The sequence below is a fragment of the Pectinophora gossypiella genome, chromosome 16 (assembly GCF_024362695.1).
Source record: "Pectinophora gossypiella chromosome 16, ilPecGoss1.1, whole genome shotgun sequence".
Taxonomy (NCBI): domain Eukaryota; kingdom Metazoa; phylum Arthropoda; class Insecta; order Lepidoptera; family Gelechiidae; genus Pectinophora; species Pectinophora gossypiella.
Genome location: NC_065419.1, coordinates 11,616,377 through 11,638,290, shown reverse-complemented (window position 1 = coordinate 11,638,290; position 21,914 = coordinate 11,616,377). Strand labels below are relative to the sequence as shown.

Genomic DNA, 21,914 nt, shown 5'->3' with positions numbered 1-21,914 from the left:
CTTAGACCTCCTGGTTACATGTCTTTTCTGTAATAGACCAAAAACACCTACAAAAACATACATTTTATAATTATAACATCTAATGGCTCAGTGACTGCACTTTTGCCCTTTGATTGTACGTACATATGACTAGCCTAATTCGGAATATGGTCGTGAACTTATGTTATGTTAATATCTTGTTATACATTGGACATAAGAGTAAACAATAGATGACAAGAAAAGCGAAACAAAAGACAATTAGCGGTATTACTAAAGTAGCAATACCGCTTATTGTCCAAGCGAATATATCTAACTATGTATTACAGCGTGTACCTTTAATATAACAGTTGGAAATAATCTCTCGGGGCCGAAAAGGGATTACAATGGAAACAAAGAGTCGGGTTTGAATACTGAGTGCTCACTGAACAACTGAAGTTATACGAAATACGAACTCGTCTGAATATCAAATCTGGGTCTGAAGTGCGATGAGTGGATTAGCCCGGGTTGAACCGAAAACAATCGAATAACTCTGTTTGTTTCATGTTTTATGTCTACATTATATTTGTAGAACCGTAGTAGCCTAGTTGGTAGAACGCTTGCCTCTCACTTTGAGGTTGCCGCTTCGAATCCAGCACAGGCCTAAGCCAATGATTATCGAATTTGTTTTCGCATTCATGTTTGGATCATAAATGATTATCACCTGAAGCGGTGAAGGAAACCTACATTCCCGAGACATGCATTTTCGAAAGTATGTGACCTAGCCTGTATTGGGCTGGTTTTCCTGGCTGGTCTTGGAAGGTCAGACAGACAGTCGCGTCTGTAAAAAACCGGTCCTATCAAATCTTCAGATCAGGTAAGCGGAGCATGTGAAAAACGGGATAATGCTATGGAGATGATGACGATGATCATAACTGTCCACGTGTTAGCTTATAAATAATGTGTTATCATAAACTCGATTTATGGTATATCATTTGTAGGGTAAAGTAGACCTTGGTAAAGTTGTAATGAATAAAAACGACTCGACATGTTACTTTAGATACCGTTTGTATGAGGGGTTGGTCCGTAGGCGTTGTGTAATTAATATAGCATACACGTGGCTTCAGCTTGGAAAATGTTCTAGTCGCTTCTCTCATTTATTCTAACTATGAGTAGGTACAAGAATCGCTAGGCTTAAATGGAGATGGGCTGGGCAGGACACTTGGCAAGACGGGAAGACAACAGATGGACTAAGGCTGTTACTGAATGGTGGCCAAGAGATGCAAGTAATAATTTTATTTAACAAGCGTTTTACATCCGTGGTCTAATGGTAAGCGCATTGGGCTCGTCATCTGGAGGTCCGGGTTCGATTCACGATGGGGACATTGTCGAAATCACTTTGAGAGACTGTCCTTTGTTTAGCTAGGACATTGCAGCCACTATAGCTTATAGTTTGAATCACCTAATTGTCCGGAAAAGTAAGATGATTCCGTGCTTCGGAGGGTACATAACCGTTATAGACGGCAATACGGCTCACCTCACCTAACACGTTAACGGCCTACGTAGTCTAATGGTAGACCGTTGTGCTCACGATCCGGAGGTCCCGGGTTCGAATCCCGGTGGGGACAAATCACAAAAATCACTTTGTGATCCCTATTTTCGACATTACAGGCTGATCACCTGATTGTCTAAAAGTAAGATGATCCGTGCTTCGGAAGCACGTTAATCCGTTGGTCCCAGTTCTTACTTACTGATGTAAGTACGTAGTCGTTACATAAGTCATGTCAGGGGCCTATGGCGGCTCAGTAATAACCGTGACACCACACGATAGAAAAGAAAACCTATCACGTTGGTGTAACAAAAAGCTAGGTGAAGCGTGGGTACTCAGTTAATCTTGCGATAGATGTACCTCTGCCTAGCCCGATTGGAAATATAGTCGTGAGCTTATATTATATAGTATGTAAAACTTTACAATTCACCGAAAAAGATAGGCACCGTATTATGTCCTCCTACTACATAGAACCATTGTCACGCCTCACATTGCAGTTCTCTAATAGAAGGAATTTCTTGGAAAGGCTTGAAATATAAATGGAAACTGCAACCACACGGTGTCATGCGACGTCACAAAGAGCGGCCCCAACGAAAGCCTATTCAATTCGGGAACAATGCCGGGAAATACTGTCATGTACAAATTCTACAACATACCAATCTAGCTACATTATACCTAACACGTGTGTCATTATATACAGGCTGTTAACGACGGCCTCCTTGGTCTTATTAATTTATTTTTTATCATCATCATCACCAGCCTATTAACGTCCCCACTGCTGGGGCACGGGCCTTCCCTATGGATGGATAGGGAGATCGGGCCTTAAACCACCACGCGGGCCCAGTGCGGATTGGTGGTTATTAACGACTGCTAATGCAGCCGGGCCCAACGGCTTAACGTGCCTTCCGAAGCACGGAAGAGCTCGAGATGAAAACTTTTTTTGTGGTCACCCATCCTATGATCGGCCTTTGCGAAAGTTGCTTAACTTCAACAATCGCAGACCGAGCGCGTTTACCGCTGCGCCACCGAGCTCCTCATATATATATATTTTTTATACATGTCAATATTATTACGTTCCATTGTTATTTAAAATATCTATGTCAGTTTTTCAATAAAAAATCAACGCGTAAGGTTTTTTGCTTTCGATATTATGTATGCACTCTCAACACAGGTTGTTAGTGACCTCGTAACGAAAACTTTGAGGGATGATTCAGACCATGTTTCTGAGTTAATATCAATAAATTTTCCATCACACAAATATAGAATTGAAAAGAAAACAAAAATATAGGAAAATGCCACTTGATATTAACTCAGAATCATGGTCTGAATCATCCCCCTCAATGTTCGGTACGATGTCACTAACACCCTGTACAATGTGCCTTTTATAGAAAACTAAAGATACCTACTCTAGGTCATCATCATCAATTTATGAGCCACGCTCTTGTCGGTGTAGCATTTTCATGCTACTATTTCAGGGAAAAAACCCCTAACCCCAAACCCCTTTTTTCTAGGTATAGAATTGTGGCGTTCACTGATGCCACTATAGAATTACGATAAATGTCTTTTAGTAAGTGAAACACAATAAATTCAATCGGAATGATACGGAGCTACCTATCTGTCACCCCGCAACCCCCTGAGTCCGAGATTATATTTATTAGAATACTACAAGAATAAATAATAATTCACAAAAAAAATACTTTGTGATCCCTAATGTCCTAAGACATTAGTACAAGCTGATCCCTTGTTTAATAACCCTGACACCAGGGTTGATGAGATTGGTAATCAACCTACACGATAGAACCGAAGTCTTTTCAAAAAATTACACTTATAAAATAAACAACGATTCACGTTTACTTACCACATTTCATTTGTATTAATACACTTTATCAAACATATCACAATATGTTATGCTGTTTGTGTCAGAATATTATATTCCAACCTTATTAGAAGAAAAACCAAAGGAGAGTTCTGTTTATCTGTTTGATTGAATGAATAAGGGGTATTAATAAACTTATCTCAGCTGAGACTGCCCTCAAGATCATGCTCAAGTCTCTGTTTTTATATAAGAACTGTCACATTGACATGATCTTGAGAGCAGTTTCAAAGCTGAGATTAGTTTATTAATACCACCCTTAGACTTACTATCCAATAAGATAATGTCATTGGCATATTGATAATTATGTCGCCGGCGACTATTAACGTACAATCTAGGGTCGAAAAGCGTATTATACTCGTATCTATCTACAATACATTACAGGTACATTTGCCCTGCTGGAAATGTATATTCCTAAGTTAATTGCAATATCGACTATCGAGACAACCTGACCGCGCGGGTACAAATCTTAATTTACCGTCTTCCTCGTTTGTTTACTAAGTTTCCCGCACAGGGAATTAAAAAGACCATATGGAAGCAATTCACCTAAGAAAGCAATATTGCTATTTGATATTTGTTAACATAACGGCCTCCGTGGTACAGTGGTTGTGCGTTGGGCTCACAATCCGGAGGTCTTGGGTTCGTATCCCTTTGTGAAAAATCATTTTGTGATTCCTAGTTTGGTTAGGACATTACAGGCTGATCACCTGTTTGTCCGAAAGTAAGTCTATCCGTGTTTCGGAAGGCACGTTAAGTCATTGATCCCGGTTACTACTTACTGATGTAAGTGAGTAATCGTTACATGCCATGTCAGGGGCCTTTGGCGGCTCAATAGTAACCCTGACACCAGGGTTGATGAGGTTGGTAATCCACCTCACATCCCTCACGATAGAAGAAGCAGAAGAACATTGCGCACTTACTTTTATATGCGCAAACGTCAAATTGCAATATTGCTTTTTAGATGTACGCGCGCACACACGACTAGAGTTATGTAACACTCGTGCTGAAAAGATAGCAGCTACTTCAATTTTGTTTAGATAGTTTACAGCATGCTGGCAGTCTGACCCGATTAAGAAAAAATAAAAATAGGTCTCAAAATCTGCACTGGCCCGCGGCGAGGCGGCAGAGCTTGATATATTGAGTTTTTAAGATCTAATTCCAGAAGTTAGGACGTAATATACGATCCTGACGACCCGATTACTCTAGCCATAGACGCCAATCAGCTCGGGACAACAAACACTTCAGGACTTCGATAACGACCACGCTGGTGTGGTCGACGTTTTCGCTCTTTCAGCTACACAAGCTATGGGCTACGGGCGGTGTTATGATGACTTGTGGCTCTACCCACCCCATTACGGATACGGGCGTGGCTATGCGTATGTATAGTTAGCCAACCGTGAACAACCGTACTAACCATATTTAGCCCAATCTAAATAACATTCAGTGCGTGTAAAGTTATTAGAAAAACAATAAATATATATACAGGATGTTTCAGACCATGATTCTGAGTTAATATGAAGAGGAATATTCCGTCACAAAATTCATGATTATTTTTGTTTTAATTATTTACAACTCTATACTTTTGCGATGGAAAATTTCACTTGATATTAATTCAGAATAATGAGCGGAATCATTCCACTCAGAATTCGTTACAATGTCACTTACACCCCGTGCAAGTACGTACAGGTAACCAATATACAAGTACGTATGGGTATTAATGACACCGTAACGAATGGTGATGATTCAGACCGTGTTTCTGAGTTGATAGAAAGTTAAATTTCTTGTCGGAAAATTCATAAAAATTTTAGTGTTTTTTTTTAATTATTTTCAGTTCCATACTTTTGCGACGAAAAATTCCACTGATTCCACTGATAACAATTCTGAATCATGGTCAGAATTTTTCGTTAAAGTATTCGTTACAATGTCGCGAACACCCTATATGTAGACGTGTACGTAGCTAAGCATAATTACGCACAAAATGGTGCTAATTCCTGTAAATACCATCTAATTTTATTTTAAGTTATATCTGTCCTTTTCTTATCCGCCGAAAAGGAAAGGGACGGGTAATCGACAAGCATAAAATTTATGGAACACACGTCAATTTTAAGCACAAATCTAAACCAACCGTCTAAAAATTTTACGTCAGTCAATAACCCGACACATTAATTTACTCATTCTTCCTAAAATTAAGAGCTGTGAATCATCCGTCCCTTTCCTTTTCGACGGATACGAAAATGACGGATATAACCTAAAATAAAATTAGGCGGTGTCTGCAGGAATCGGGGCCAATGGCCATTCATTCGCATGTCGAGATTATAAGGTCACGCAATCCAGTCCTTAGGTCGGACGTTAAATCCACAGAGGAATTAGCCTGTAAGTATGGACACCCACGCCCCTAATTCCTACCGTTATGGGCAGTCCAATCACCAGAAGACAAAATGCGACGCCCTCAAAATCAAAAGCGCCATTTCGAAAAATCACAATAACAAATCTCACGATACAATGCTGGATACAATACGATGACTTAACCTTTCAGTAGTATTATTTATACATCGAGTAACGCAAAGAAATCCCTCAATAAAATACCAGATTTTTATAACCTCGCGATTCATTTGGTACTAAACACGTAATCTTAAAAAAAAGTACCGTACTAAATAGTAGATATTTATTTTATTTTCAGTGTATTTTTTTGTCTAGGGCCAGTAGATAGCCTCATCTCACATAAATACCTAATTTAATACTTATTTTATCTATTAGTGTACCTACAGATTTAAAAGTTGTTAGAATAGCGCTGGTATAATGAACTACGCCACACGCTCCGCTTGATGGAAAAGCTCAGCCGATTATTTATTTATTTTTTTGAAATATCTTCGGTTCTGTATCGATACGGAATTAGGTGCGGGAGAAGCTGAAAAAGAGACCGCATCGATGTGACCTCTTCAAGGCACGTCGTACTGGCTGGTGTGAGCATTGTTTTATAAATAAGTTAATTTAAAATACGTAATTTGGAAGTGCCTACGACGCCCGTAAAGTAAGTAAATAAAAATAAATCCCTTGAAAATGTTACATAAACTGCTTATATACGTCCCACTGCTGGGCACAGGCCTCCCCTCAATCAACCGGAGGGGGTATGAAGCATACTCCACCACGCTGCTCCACTGCGGGTTGGTGGAGGTGTTTTTACGGCTAATAGCCGGGACCAACGGCTTAACGTGCCCTCCGAAGCACGGAATCATCTTACTTTTTCGGACAATCAGGTGATTCAAGCCTGAAAAGTCCTTACCAAACAAAGGACAGTCTCACAAAGTGATTTCGACAATGTCCCCATCGGGAATCGAACCCGGACCTCCAGATCGTGAGCCTAACGCTCTAACCACTAGACCACGGAGGCTGTCAACAAATATCCGGTACCACTGTACGTAGCACCTGCCTAAGTAGCGGTTCCTAGTCGTCAATAATCAGCAAAGATCAAACATCCGTCATTGAATTCGCAGCTACATAAAACTCTTAAAACAACAAACAAACATACAAAAACGCCTACATTTCCTTCCGGGTCACGGTACGTTTGCCACGCGAGGGTGATCCAACCCGCACTAAACGACCCCATGGCCCTTGCAGTCCTTATCCAAATTATCGACGGGTTATCGCACTGGTAATGTGGAAACTTTAATCGTTTCAGCGTTAGGAAGTCATGGAGGAAAACTTAATGCGTCTGGTATACATACACATACATAAACTCACGCCTATTTCCCACCGGGGTAAGCAGAGACTATAGAGTTCCAGTGTAGTGTGTAGTTTTTGAGATTATATAATTCCTGTATTCCAGTAGTAGTGTTTGCCTGGTGTTGACTCTATGAATTTTCGGTTGAATTCCTGAGGTGAACTAATAACGTAACATAGCACGTAACGTACCACGCTTGTATTCACGGCGTAGGTAGATAAAGGTGTATAGTATAATACACCCACTCCTCGCCAGCTATGTTAAGTCCCATGTAATAGGGGGCGAGCCAATTGCCAATAGCGTGGCACAAATCCTAGAACCACGTGATATCAATTTTTCTACGATCCAAACATAAATACAAACGGTCAAGTCGAATTCAGTGGTTTAGAGCCCAAAGCACCTGGACTATGATGTAAGTCACACGTTCTCTGAAACTCCGAACAGGGCTATCACGGGTCCCCTAAGTAAACTAATGGATAGACCCAATAGGGCTGTAATAAACAGTCTATATTACCCTCCATTACTGAGTGCAGACTTCCCGTCGTGCAGGATTACCCCACAGGTCTCGAGTGATTCTCAAGTTCTCATGAGAACTTCCACGTATTAAAACTTAAAAATATCACACGATGAATTACGTAAAGAGTTTAAACATAACAGAACCTCACGACTATACATATAGCAATTGGGAATGAGAGATACATCCATCGCAAGATAAACTAAGTACCCACACCTCACCGAGCTTGTTGTTAGATCAACATGATAGGCGGTGAGCCGTATCGCCGTCTATAATGGTCGAGCCAACTGTGTTAGTGAAAACTGCGCTTAAGATAAATTAATAACTCATTGGTTCGGTACCGGGGTTCATAGGTTTAAAAGACGGTCTTTTAACATTTATAACTAGATTGATTGGATCCGTCGACGAGGCAATCCAGCGTACCCAGCCCCCTACGGATATAGTCAGGAAACAATACGACTTTCCTATACCTGCGTAACATACATGCGAAAAAGACCCAGGAAATTACTTTTGATTGGAAATGTCAAACTGCAAAGATTATAAAAGGGATGGTATTTCCTGTACAAGTCAATTTCGAAGGTCAATACCCTCCGTCTGTTGCCCTCGGGCGAAATATCAACATGATTCTTATGTCTGGTCATTGATCTTCCTTGATGAGTGCACTTTGAAAGGGTGCGACGCGATTTATTTCAGCGATAAAATAAAACAATCTATATCAATTAGAAGCACGCCCACATCCAGTGCTTTATTGTATAATGTAATCATTTACTTTTTTGACTCGAAATAGATTTTTAGTTCACAATATTATTATAATTGGGACAAATTCGTCTCTACGTTATGAAGACGTTATAAAGAAAGTTCATATTCAAAGTCAAAGAATATTGTATCTTCCTTAGGTTTTCTTCGTTTAAAGCACACGAAATTTTGCTTACTCATTCAGTAGGTATTTATTTTAACCGTCAATGAGATGAGTAACACAATCATAGGTTGTGATGAACTTACATAAACTACACAAGATCTACTCAATGCAATGTGCTAGTTGCCAAGCTAACAAAGTTTTGAGGCCCTCCGTTTGCCTCTTACTGTAGGTTTTTTTTTAAATGATACAGGCTCGAGTTTGACCACAATCTCACCTGATGTTAAGTGACCATGTGGTCTAGGGTGGATCACACTTACCTAGCAAATGCCTATTCACTCTAGTCTTGAAGACTCCCAGATTATAACGACTTGGAAAAACAGTCAACGGCAGACAGTTCCAATCCTTCACTGTTCGCAAAAAGGAAGAGGCAAAACGTTTATTGCGGATTGGTGGTATATCCACAACATAAGGATGAAATGCCCGCCGACTTCTAGTAGTCCGTAGATGGATTGGAGTGGGTGGAATTAACTCGTGAAGTTCCCGCGCACACTCACCGAAGTGTATCCTATAAAAGACCGACAGGCAAGCTACCCTACGTCTGTGGTCTAGACTTTGGAATCGAATCTACCAAACTATCAAGTACTGACGTGAACAATATCTCCGAAGCATCATTTGTTCAATCAATCAATCAATAATACTTTATTGCACAACGACATATACAAAGGACATAAACATACGAATAAAAACATAAGTACAATAGGCGGCCTTATTGCTAAATAGCAATTTCTGTCAGGCAACCTTAGGGTGAAAGAAGTTAATGCATTAGAGCACAGGCTGGATTTGTTCTATATTTATTGCTAGTCGCCAAATAAGAAGCATCATTAATCGTTATGCTAGAGTGTGGTCGTCATTGGCATTTCACATTCCATAAGAAGGATCAGACTATCTTGTTACCAATGTCAAGCCTCTCTAGAAAAGTCCCTTACATACTTAACAGTTATAGGTCGGGAACACGGAGACACAATAGCCCAGAAGTTCAATTATGGATGTACAGGGCGCGGTGGCGAGTGCATTCACCGCGTCGCCGTCGCGTGCGGCGCCGACGGCGATAAACCATCGCGGTGCACGGTAACCATGTCTTCTAAAGAAGCAAGACTTGGGTTGTTGATAGATAGGGAAAGAGAGAGCAAGAGATATCTTATTCGTTTTAGGAGAAGGCGCGATGTACTCTACACTTTAAAAAATCCCGATGGAATTGTAGATTATATAAAAGACTGGATCTAAATGATATACAATTTAAGACATACAGAAGAACTTACAATTTTTTTTAATAAAATAGGCTCGTGTTTGTCCACAAACTAACCTGATGGTAAGTGGCAGTGTGGTCTAGGGTGGATCAAGCTTACCTAACAAATGCATATTCACTGGAGTTGGAAAAACAGACGAAAAAAAATTACACTTTAAAATTACACCCTTAATCAGTGATTGAGAGGAGGCCTATATCTAGCATTGGGTGGATACAGGCTGAGTAGATAGACAGTGATCCCAGCGGGAAGAAAACCGGGGATCTAAAATGGCCACATCGAAGCAATTCATCTAAGAAAGCAATACTGCTATTTGACATTTGTTTGCATTGCGCACCTACTTTTATATGCGCAAATGTCAAATTGCAATATTGCTTTCTTAGATGAATTGCTTCGATGCGGCCTTTTTAACCCCCTAGATTTCCAAAAACAACAAAACATTGCATTAGACCTGTATCCCTGGATGGGTAGGAAGAGGTGTATATTACACCCAAGGATGCCAGCTATGTTCATGCTAAGACACAGACACCCAACTCCAAATTGGCAGAAACCAAGACTGCAGCCATATATGAAGACTCCCTGGGATTTTCTTTTCAAATTAACAGTACTTATTCTAAAGTTCAACAAGCATGAATTCAAGTCACATCACTGTTATTACAGATATTCAAGTATCAGGTATTTAAATGTTTTTTTTAATTTCTTTTTATCTTTCTACAATCTTGAATTTCCGTAATCAAAATTACCATATTACTTTTAGATTTGAATCACATTCCCAAACATGGTCACCCTATAACAAAACATGACCTATCTCTACACAAATATACTCCGCCAGCACTCTGCAATTATCCCCTCGCATTGTGCAATTTCCCTGTGGTAGGTCCTGGTTCAAATGGGCTATTATTACACTTAAACTATTAAACTTTAGCTCTGTGGACTCATTAATCTGAATATTTTTTTCAATTCTTTCCATTTTGGATATAGAATACTCTTTATTAGTAATATAGAAAGTGCTACAACTTGCACGTGATTTATTTTACTAAATAATTGGACAATTATCTTTTCTTTTGACCATTTTCTTTTGTATATGTAACCTTTTTCAAGCAATCAATATTTATAATGTGTAACCATAATAAGAAAATAAATCAAAGATAGAAGTCAAAAAAGATATTTTTGATTTAGATTGCAAGTTTCAATGCAATACCAAATCATTATTCCAGGCATGTAAAATATTTGAATAGGTGATAAAGTGGTTAATCCAAAGGGAAAATTACTAGCTTTAAAATAGTTTAAGCTATGTCCTGTTTATACTTATATATATTTTTTAATCAGTTTGTATTATGAGTCATAGCCAATAGCACTGGATTTAAACCCTAATAAGCAATTTCCTCACGATGATAATTTGTCTACTTCTAATATGATGTAAGTCTGTAGGTATGTAACAGTATGTTAATATGTTTCCTTCCATCTGCCTTATTACTTAGGTACTACTCACGCAAGTACTTATTGCTGGTCATATAAAGTAATGGGTTTGAATAGCTGAATAATATAAAGTTTCTAAACATTATACTGATTGCAATAACATTGACAAAGGAACCAATACAGTTGGAATATGAAAAACCTAGATATGCACCGAGCAGAACAAACCGATTTCAAAACACTGAAATGTCGGCCTTCACTACGCCAGACAATTCAAATCATAACTTTCTCATCACAATAATGTTCAGCACCTACCTTGAACCGAAGATTACTCCAACGAACTATAACAAGGAACTCGAATATCCTTTCAGTAAATTAGGAGGAAGTCTTGTGTAACGTATTGGCTATTCAGTTCACTGAAAAATCAATAACACCCCGACATGACTACAGGGCAACTTATTTAAATGAAAATGCGTAATTTACAAACAGTATAAATACTTACCACTTCGCCGACGGGGAGAATAAGTTGTAGACGACACTAAAATAAAGTTTGTAGTTCACAATGTGCAGAGAAAGTATTATTTATTTATTTTTGTTAACAAATTGCAACAAAGCGAACTGACAATAGCGAACTTTGACAGATTTCTGCCTGACGTTTACGTTCCGTTCCACAAAAAAAAAAATCAGTGTCACGTTTCGTTATTGATTTGTAATGTTTAAAAATACTTTTATATTTTTAGATGGACTATGTTCATACATTTCTGTTTTCCTGCTCAACTTCTCCATTGGATATAGTCATGATATAGAGGCCTGTTCAGGTAACATAAATACGCCACACCGCCATAACATATAATAGCCTATTACGTCCCATAGGCCCCCTCTAACTATCGGAGGGGGGTACGATATTAAATCCCCTTATATAAGCTTTCCTACTTTTTGTCAACATGGTTGATGTTTCTCTTGTGTGCAACACCTATTTCTTATTGACTATAATTAATACAATTTGTCAATGTTGACAATAATATACAATACAATCATAAACATAATCATAATTAAATTATATTTCTACCCAATAAAACGCAATTTTATTGTATATTATTTATTAGGTACCTTTATAAACTTAAAGTATCATCCCATTCTATCATGGACACTATGTGATCGTGATTTAAAGCTTTTACAACTAAAGATTTTTTAAATGCTGAGTATTCATTGGGAATTTGTTCACTTCAGGGCGTTTTCGTATCTGCTCGAGACGTCTTGCCAGTTGGCAACATCGAATATGGCTTTGACATAGTCTGCGCGCACGTTCTTGTACTGTAGGTAATAAGCGTGCTCCCACACGTCAATGCCGAACAGGGGAATCAGACCTGGAATGTGAAGAACAGTCATAGTTAATAGACCTCACACTTTCAAAAACCATCCTATAAAAGGATAACTCTGTGAGGTGTAGGTACTTAGGGCGGTATTAATAAACTACTCTCAGCTGAGACTGTCCTCAAGAACAGGCTTAAGTCCCTGTTTTTATATGAGAACTGTCACATTGACATGATCTTGAGGGCAGTCTCGAAGCTGAGCTTAGGGTGAAATAAATAAACTAATCTCAGCTGAGACTAGATGATCTTGAGGGTAGTCTCGAAGGTGAGACTAGTTTATTAATACCACCCTTAGTTCATCTTGCGATGGATGTACCTATGACTACCCCAATTGGGATATAGTCGTGAGCTTATGTTATGTTCTTAAGGATAGTAGCAGTCCATTAATCATATGAGGTTTTTTAGCAACTTTTTAACCCCCTTGTGATGTATTTTTTTTCTGAACTCCCTCATCACATTTGATCTTCACATAATTAATGGACGATCCCATAACGGAATAAGTGCATTTGGTAATACAAAATTACTAACTAAATGAGCATTTACATTAATGCCCAGTTAACAGATCATCATCTGTTACGAGTAACTGGGCATTAATGTACTGAATAATCTCAACTGTGTATTTCATGTCCAAGTAATGTAATCATTACTAATCATGTATAGTAATCATAAACATTCACATCAAGTTATAAATACGTCAATTTACTGAGCTTAATGATTCAAATGGTACCGTGCCTTTGTATTTAATAGCATCGACTGAGCTAGAAAAATTTCTCCGTAAACTAATAACACACTTTGTCTTTTGAAAAGAAGGCGAAGGCGGTTTTGTCTCTTTGAAAAGAAGGGGAAGCATTTCGTGCGGATCGGTGGTATATCCACAACAAACCTTCATGTATTCTGACTAGAAGTAGTAGCCTGCAGTGCAAGCCAGCGCCATCCCGAGCCTTGCAGGCCCACAGGGGCTACCGCCAGCTGCAGCCGTATTATTATTAAGGCAACAACATAACGCGCGTGACGCGATATTTAAACCAATAGAATCGCTTTACTTTAGCGCCTAGCCAATAACATTGGTTTATATAACGCAACTCGCGTGACATGCGTGCAGCATGCTGCGGAGGCTGGTTGGTGTTCTGTTCATCAGATCTTGCCAGTTTTGGTAACTTATGTTCTGGTAAGTGGCAATCTGCAGCTTCTTCATCGTCTTGTTGTAGCCCAACTAGCCTCACCCCGAGCCCTGCACGCCCTCAGACGCCACCAACTGATTCTTCACTTTATATTCATCATATCTTACCAGTTGTAGCCTGCAGCGGGTCCTGGTTCTGGCAGGTGGCGATCTGTAACTTCTTCATTATCTTGTTGTAGCCCAGCCAGCCCCATCCCGAGCCCTGCACTCCAACAGACGCTGCCGCCAGCTGGTTCTTCATGTTCTCCCATGATCCAAAGTCACTGAAACATTTATATAAACATATACATGTCACAGTTCTCAATTCTGTTTATTTAAAATGTTGATCCGTGATTATCATTATTATGTAATTATTAATTATAGCTATTTTATTTATTCTATCTTTTATATTAATAAATCAATGAGGAACTTTCCAGGCTACATTTTTAATCTTATAATTTCATTAATAACAAACATATCGATCTTTTGTCTTGTTTCAGTAGGTATAAATGATGACCTTTGATGAGCACAACACATCTTCCACCCATTATTATTCTGATCAAAATAAAGAGAAAAAATATAGGTACAGTGAGCATTAATATGTATACACTTTGGTACCATGTCACATTAACTTTTTTGACAAATTGAACTGTATAAGTCTCACTAAATGTCAAATATGTTAGTGCGACAGAGTCCTAAAGTGGGGACATTATGACTCATGACTGTACCAATATTATAATATTTTTAATAATTATGTACCCAAGCAATGGGAAAAGGTAAAAATCTGTACAGCTCCATCTATATTTTTTCATCCTAAAATAAATATAATAATTATGTGAGGGGAATAAATATGTGTTATAAACAGACAGGGAAGGATAAGTAACCAAAATCTTCAATTGAAGTGCAAAAAATTTGTAGCTTTAGGTAAACCTTTTAAAACCAGATTTAAAAAACATATAAGCAAAGCACATACTTTAATAAAAAAATAAAATAAAAATAATAGACTACTTAGCAAAAGAAACTAAAGGACATGAGCATCTTAAATAATGGTTAGTTACACTTAAATTAATACCAATAATAATTATAATACATAAACGGCACAACAAAAGTGTAAACAAGTGAAGAGCGAATATTCTGATAACAAAAGTCATGATAAAGTGTTTTCAAGAGAGATATAGTTTAAAAAAGATGAAATGAACGAAAATATTACCGAGGCAGAATATTATATTTTAGAGGACAACAGATAAGGAACTGCAAGAATTCCTAATTATTAGAAAACAATACATGCGGACACATCACATAAAGCAAAATATAAACAAAATGTGCTGGTTAGTTAGGCAGGATAATCATCAAAACGAAAAATAAACCAAAATAGACGAGTTAGTAAGGATTTGTATCCATGAAGAATGCAAATTACTTGTCGACAGCTTTGCAGAGTTCAGCAGAAGGCTTGCCACCGTTCGGGGACAGGTTCTGCCAGAAAATAGAGTGGTTGATGTGGCCACCCCCATTGAATTTGAGAGCGGGGGCCAGGCTGATAATCGTCTGAATGTCGCCTGTTAAAAGAAGTTGTTTATCTGTTCAATTTAAACAATAATGCAAATGTGAGTTTTACAAACTATAAGTATCAAATTGTATCGGTAAACAAAACTTGGAAAGAAGATTTAAAAGTACAAAACAGACTTAAGAATGTCTCTGAAATAAGCTTCAATAATAACCTCTTGTACCCAGCAGCCCAGTTTTCCAGACAATAATAATATAATAATATCTTTATTTGTACTATATAAGCCTTAAATATATGGCAATATTTGTTAAGATTTAAAAGTATGTAATTACAGGCTGTAACATAATTATTATGAGTCAGCTGGTATCCCTAAAAATTTTGAAACTGAGCAAAGGATATCAGAAATAGTACCAACAATAGTAAACAATGGGGTTTGAATTTTAAAAGGACTTTGGCCCATAAGATCGCACCTACAGCAAAAAATGTCTTATAAATCAATTCAACAATTCTAGTTAATAAATAAACTTAGTACCATAAACTTTAAATGTTTGCAATATTATAATATTTGATTAATAATTACTAGTAACAAAAATATATTACCAACAATTCAACATGAAATAACTAATAATCAAATCAATGATTTGTCGTAAATTACATTACTATAATTTTACAAAGTAAATAAAAATAAACATTACTTTTTAACGGCAGAATCTAAAGAACCGGAGGGCTTGTGGTGGTCCGCAGATGGGGACATATTTTTCCAGAATATAGCATGGTTAACATGTCCGCCGCCATTAAACTTAATTGCGCTGAGAATTGCCAGCAGTGTGTTTGTGTCTGCTGCTGTCAATTAATTTGTAAAATTATTGTCAAAGAACGCCCACTTTGGGTCTTGTCATTCTAAGGTCTATTTTATGTATGGATTATTAACAGGAATATATTTAAAAAAAATGGAGATTTAAAAGATATTGAAATCTATTTGAAGTTTCTAGTCTATCCCAAACTGCAGAGATACAGCTACTTCTTTAAGAGCTTTTCATCGAATTGTTCAAATGATTTTTATTCCATGTTATTGATTCATAAGACTAAAGTAAACACAATAAGAGCCCTTTTCTTATTTTGTTCTGTTAGAATAGAATTTGGGTTCATTGTTAGTATGGAACCTAAGTACAAAGTCCCACATTGATCGAAAGATAGTTATGACCTATCTAATCAGAATCTTACTAGAATGTAAATGTTCTTAAATGTAACATAGCAACCTTTAGCCTGCGCCTGCTTTAGTTTCTCCTCAGCCGCATTCAAGTTATTGATGTATGTGGCATGGTGTTTGCTGTGATGCAGGTTCATGATGTCCCGGCTTACCACAGGCTCCAATGCGGCGTAATCATATGGCAAGTCTGGCAGAGTGTGCTTTTGACGAGAACCGCTCAGAGTGCGCCTGAATTGCGTAAAAAAAAATATATGATTGCTGTTATCACATTATATACTAAGGAGTGCAGAATGATTATGTCTTTTACAGTGTAAACTTCAAGTACCACAGAAAAACAGCAGCAGCTGACTGAAGCCTTTCAGTTCCAGTAACGGCCAAGTTAACCAGACAATTCTTATTTATATATTACTTAACCTTATGACTTTCATTTTAAATTATGCATAGACAAAAGTCTAAATAGAAGACCAGCGGGTACAATACATTTGCCGGCTACTTACATAAGAACGCCGAATCTTTGAGACGCGAACATTTTGTACTCCAAAAGAAATGTAATTACGAACAAGTCTCAAGTTCCGCTACAACCGGCGAGATACTTGCTTGCCAAATGTATTTTTATGATATCAGTTGCAAAATTATGCAACAAAAAGTATGTCAAAAAACTTCTGTCATCAAATGAGAATGTAATGTATTGTTGAGTGACAGCAATCCAGGGTTGCCCAAGACAATTCGTTAATATCCCCAATAATTTAAGCCAAATTTACCAATTTAGGGAGAAAAATCTTTTTTTGTTATATATAATATAGGGTCAAATAAAAAAACGGAAATCTGCTGATTACCAACAAATTCCTCTCAAAGACAAAAGTTTCAATTTCATGTATTAAAATATTCTTCATTTTGTTTTTTTGGCTATACCGAATATAGCCTTTATAATCTTACTGCCGAGCATAGGCCTCCTTTCAAACAACCGGAGGAAGAATGGAGCATACTTCAACACGCTGTTCAACTACAGGTCGGTGGAGGTGTTTGTCTTACGGCTAGTAATTTGGATCAATGGCTTAACGTGCCTTCCGAAGCTTTTTCAGTCATCAGGCGATTTGGCCTGCAATGTTACCTACAAACTACGAATAAATAATAAGTCAGGAAGAGTAACAACGCTCACAATTTGACGCCACTAAAATGTACACTGAGTGGGCGGGGCTTAAAATGACTACTCGCACCTACTTCAATCTGCCTCGCGCCGTCACTAACGTATGTCATTGCTCGATTTATGCTATATTTCTATGGAAAAAACAGTGAAATATTATGTAAAATGTCGTCATGTGTAGTTAGTTGGTGTAGGAAACGAAAAAAGCGCAGCAAAAAGATAATTGGAATAACTTATCATCGGTAAATATAACATTTCTGTTCTCGTAAACACATTGTACTTTGGTCCGCATTATTCAAGAAGTTCCTAGCTTAATATTCAGATAGGTAAATTATAATTTGTAATACTATGCAGTCAAGTAATATTATCAATTTCCAGCAAAATATAAGTTTTTCAGTTATTTAGTCTTGTCGAAATTTCCTTTTATTATTTTCCCCAAAAATGAAAACCGACTGCAAAAATGGATAAAAGCAGTTCGTTACGAAAGAAGAGAGGATGATCGGCTTCCATCCTATTCCAGTAAATAAAAAGTAACATTGTAATTATATTTATATATCATCCAAGTAAAAAATTAAAGTATTGAATAGTTGTTTTTACTAAATACCAATTAATTAAAAACACAAAACATGCAATATAATAATACTACTTGAATACATAATTCAGCAACACGCCTCATCCGAAATACATAACACTAAAAATTATTAAATCCACCGTTAGTTTCGTCCATTTTTTACTTATACTCATCCATGCATTGCATAACAACATCCTTGATTTGAGAACCCCGGAAACACACGCACCAACCTCTATTGTGGTTGCTGTTGATAACCAATCACAGCGCTTGTCGCAATGAAGCGCGTCACGGAATCGCTACTGATTGGTTTTATGGATTTACGATCTTTTAGAATGTCGTGGGGCCAATATTTCGCCGGCGTTTGTTCATAGTTACTCTTCCTGACTTATTATTTATTCGTAGCCTACAAACAAAAGACAGACTGACAAAGTGATTTCGACAACGTTCAAACCGGGAAACGAATAAGTCAAAAAACTTTTAACATACCTATTTACAAGTTTTTGAAATATTTACATTCATGAAAAAGATTTATAATCGTATTATCCTCGCGATTACTGCATAAACGTCCTTAAAATCCCCGCATTTCCTCGGCCTAAATTTTATTATATTATTCCCCCAATCTACTTGAGATTCCCCGTACTTTGGGGAATTCCCGACAAATTGGCAAACCTACACCACAAAAAAAAATGGATAATGACAGAACTCCACGATTGACAATCGCGGCACATCACTAATTGACATTGACAGCTGATTGATGATTTCATTTGTTCATTTCAAGGCTTTTCGGCGGGAAACGGGAACGGGACAGTTGCTTTCTTCATTGAGTAATCTAAATAATTAATACGAAGTGGTGTTTTGTGGTTAATGATCGCATTAAGTTAGTCGGAAGACATTCGCGAGTGTTATTATATTGGAGTATTCAATGAACAAAGTGTATCTGCCTATTTTCGCTTCGTGCTGGGAAGCCGCTTCATAACTCAAAAGTTTATGCGGACTTTTGAGTTAATTCGTTTGGGGTTCGGAGTAGGAGTCTACTCCGAGGGTGGGGGCTTAGGTTTCATCATCATCACCTTTCATCATTTCATTAATCATCATGAAAAAAAATACGTCAGACATGGCTGTATGGGCATAGTTCCCTTTGCCTTACCCTTCGGGGAAAACCCTCAGAACAATAACTAAAGCATAGAAGGAAGGCTAAAATAAGAATTCAGAAACTATAAACCGGCTCTCTTCTAGCTTACGACACAAACTATGAGTGAGAAAAGGACAAATGATTCGCTCTTTGCTTCATTTTTTCCGAGGTTGTCACAACATGAAATGTCATTTGGACCTATTGGACTCATTTTAACTCGGCCAAATACATAGTAACATACATAAGAAGATTTTACTTATATTTACCGAACTATTTGACACGGTCGCGTCAACTGTGTTTACGAGTGTCTTGTGTTCAGATTGTTTTAAGTGATAATTTAACAATATTTTTCCAAATAAATGGAAAGAAACTTTTATTTATATCAAATAATTGAGTGTCTCGACTGTGTGACATTATGTCTTGTGTGGTATGGGGCTGCAGCTCACATTCAGGAAGAAAAGAAAATAGCCAACAACTTCTGTCGTTTCATCGGTAAGTTTTTTGTAATTTTCTAGTGAAATGTGAACTGCTGAACAATTTTAGGAAAGTAATATGTTTTGCTGAATAGATTTGTAGCATAAAATATTTGAGATATCCATTATATTATACGTTTCATCGATGAATACGGAATTGATTTGAGGTTATGTTGATTGTCCATAGTGATGTACTAAAATTATCGATACTTTTAATTTTTAGATTTCCTGTAGACGATAACAAAGAGAAAGAATGGATAATTCGCATTAATAGACGAAATTGGATTCCAAATAAGTACAGCCGTATTTGCTCGAAACATTTTACTGCGGATTCATTTATGTGTGTTCCTAATTCAAAGTGGAGGCGTCTTCGAGACGATGCTATTCCTACATTGAACATTATAGATCAGACAGATGAAATGGTGTTTAAATTTAAATTTCAGCCTAGCCTGCATCATCTCACTGCTGGATAGATAGATAAGATATTTGTATCATGTTATCACAACACGTTTATACTATCTATCATTCAACTACATATTATTATGTACTTAATAAACTTAGTATATATACTAAGTCTGTAGTTGTTTTATGTCTAAACAATTATGAGTTGTACACGTTTTATATAAGTAAATTATTATTATCTTTGATTTCAGATATTAAATCCAAAAGTGTCGACTGGATTTACATGAAAAGGTATATCAAATAATTTGCTTTTTTTATATTTTTAACATGATATACATATATAGAGTGTATAATTCAACCAGCTGCACAATGCACTTAAATCAGATATATTTTACTTTTATTTTTATAGATTATTTTGTACATATACTATTTTAACATTATTATTAAACTTTATTTCAGTCAGTTCAAGAAGACGAGATGAAAAATTTAAAAGAAAAGCTGAACAAGTCCCGCCTCAAGATCAAACGACTTAATGAAAAAAAAAAAACAATGTGACAGGGTGTCACAAAGACAGTTTCTAAGCAAATTGACACTGTTTAGAAATTAATAAATTTGTATTTATTGTAAATATAATGTACATAATTAATAACGTGTGAAATAAATACTTGCTAATGAACAGATTTACGATCTAATTTATATTTCATTTTACCTCCTTTTCTTATTTACTCCTACTCCAACACTCCAGGTTGATACGAACTGCGCCCAATAAAGAATGTAATGAATGTTATAGATTTGTGTAAGCGACTTAGATAAATCTTGACTAAACCTTCCTTTACAAATACAAATATACTTTATTGCACACAACATACAATACTTACAAGTTTTGCACGAAAGATACAGTACACCACCTACCTACCTTTTACTTTCCCTTTCTGTTCTCTTATGAATACTTGTATGCCGTATTTTTTTAAGTATAATGCTATATCTAGTAGGTACGAGTATGGTAATCCTAGTATTGAAACAGCTTGTAGCCCTAGTAAAGACCGCCATTTTATGTTTACAGAGTGGCACGTTTTTTCTGTAGGTATTTCCAGTCCATACTCTTTTCTATGTCTATGGCGTGACCCCATCGGGTCTCTTACCGTCTGTGCGGCTTAGACCCGGCGGCGGCGGTTCCAATTTGCACGGCACGTCGATCGACACCAGTGCACGGCGGATGACATCATAAATAAATTCGAATATTACAAAATACTTACCGATGAAACGATAACAGTTGGCTATTTTCTTTCCTTCCTGAATGTGAGCTGCAGCTCCAAACTAATATAAACCAGACAATATAATCCAAAAATGGTTAGATACTTACCTATCAGAGACAGAGTCTCCTTTCATCAAGAAGAAGATAATTGCATCCTACAAAAAGAAATCTTGTAAAAAAAATTTATCGACATTAATTGTAAGTAAATTTAATTTTATCGACATATTACTAAAGTGAAACCCAACACTAGGCAATGAAAAACTTGTGACAACCTACGAAATTACGAAACAATTTTTGTATATGCGTCTTTGTCTAACATTACGCCGGTTCCGTAAGATAAAGTAGAGCAGAATTATAGAGTTCTGTTGCTATTTTAGCCTTCCTTCTATGCTTTAGTTATTGTTCTGAGGGAAAACCAAAACAAAAAAAAAAAAAAAAATTGTTCATTTCAAATTTATAAACATCAGGCTAACTAAGATTATACGTCCATGCTGCCTATT

At 37.0% G+C, this 21,914-nt stretch overlaps 2 protein-coding genes across 14 annotated transcripts in view; both read right to left on the bottom strand.

Moving 5' to 3' along the window:
- LOC126373756 (kinesin-like protein unc-104) overlaps nt 1-11,830 on the bottom strand; it is a 139,880-nt gene extending 128,050 nt beyond the window's left edge. For all 13 annotated transcript variants that reach the window (XM_050020012.1, XM_050020019.1, XM_050020018.1 and 10 more), the window contains exon 1: nt 11,694-11,830. The gene's annotated coding sequence lies outside the window, so the exon portion shown is untranslated. The remainder of the gene's footprint in view (nt 1-11,693) is intronic.
- Nucleotides 11,831-12,274: 444 nt separating this feature from the next.
- Nucleotides 12,275-17,126, bottom strand: LOC126373878 (superoxide dismutase [Mn], mitochondrial). Its single transcript, XM_050020231.1, has 5 exons — nt 16,935-17,126; nt 16,487-16,665; nt 15,141-15,279; nt 13,853-14,007; nt 12,275-12,558 (listed from the first exon to the last, which is right to left on the bottom strand). The coding sequence occupies exons 1-5, from the start codon at nt 16,964-16,966 to the stop codon at nt 12,413-12,415; spliced, it is 651 nt and encodes a 216-aa protein (XP_049876188.1). The 5' UTR covers nt 16,967-17,126; the 3' UTR covers nt 12,275-12,412.
- Nucleotides 17,127-21,914: the final 4,788 nt, after the last annotated feature.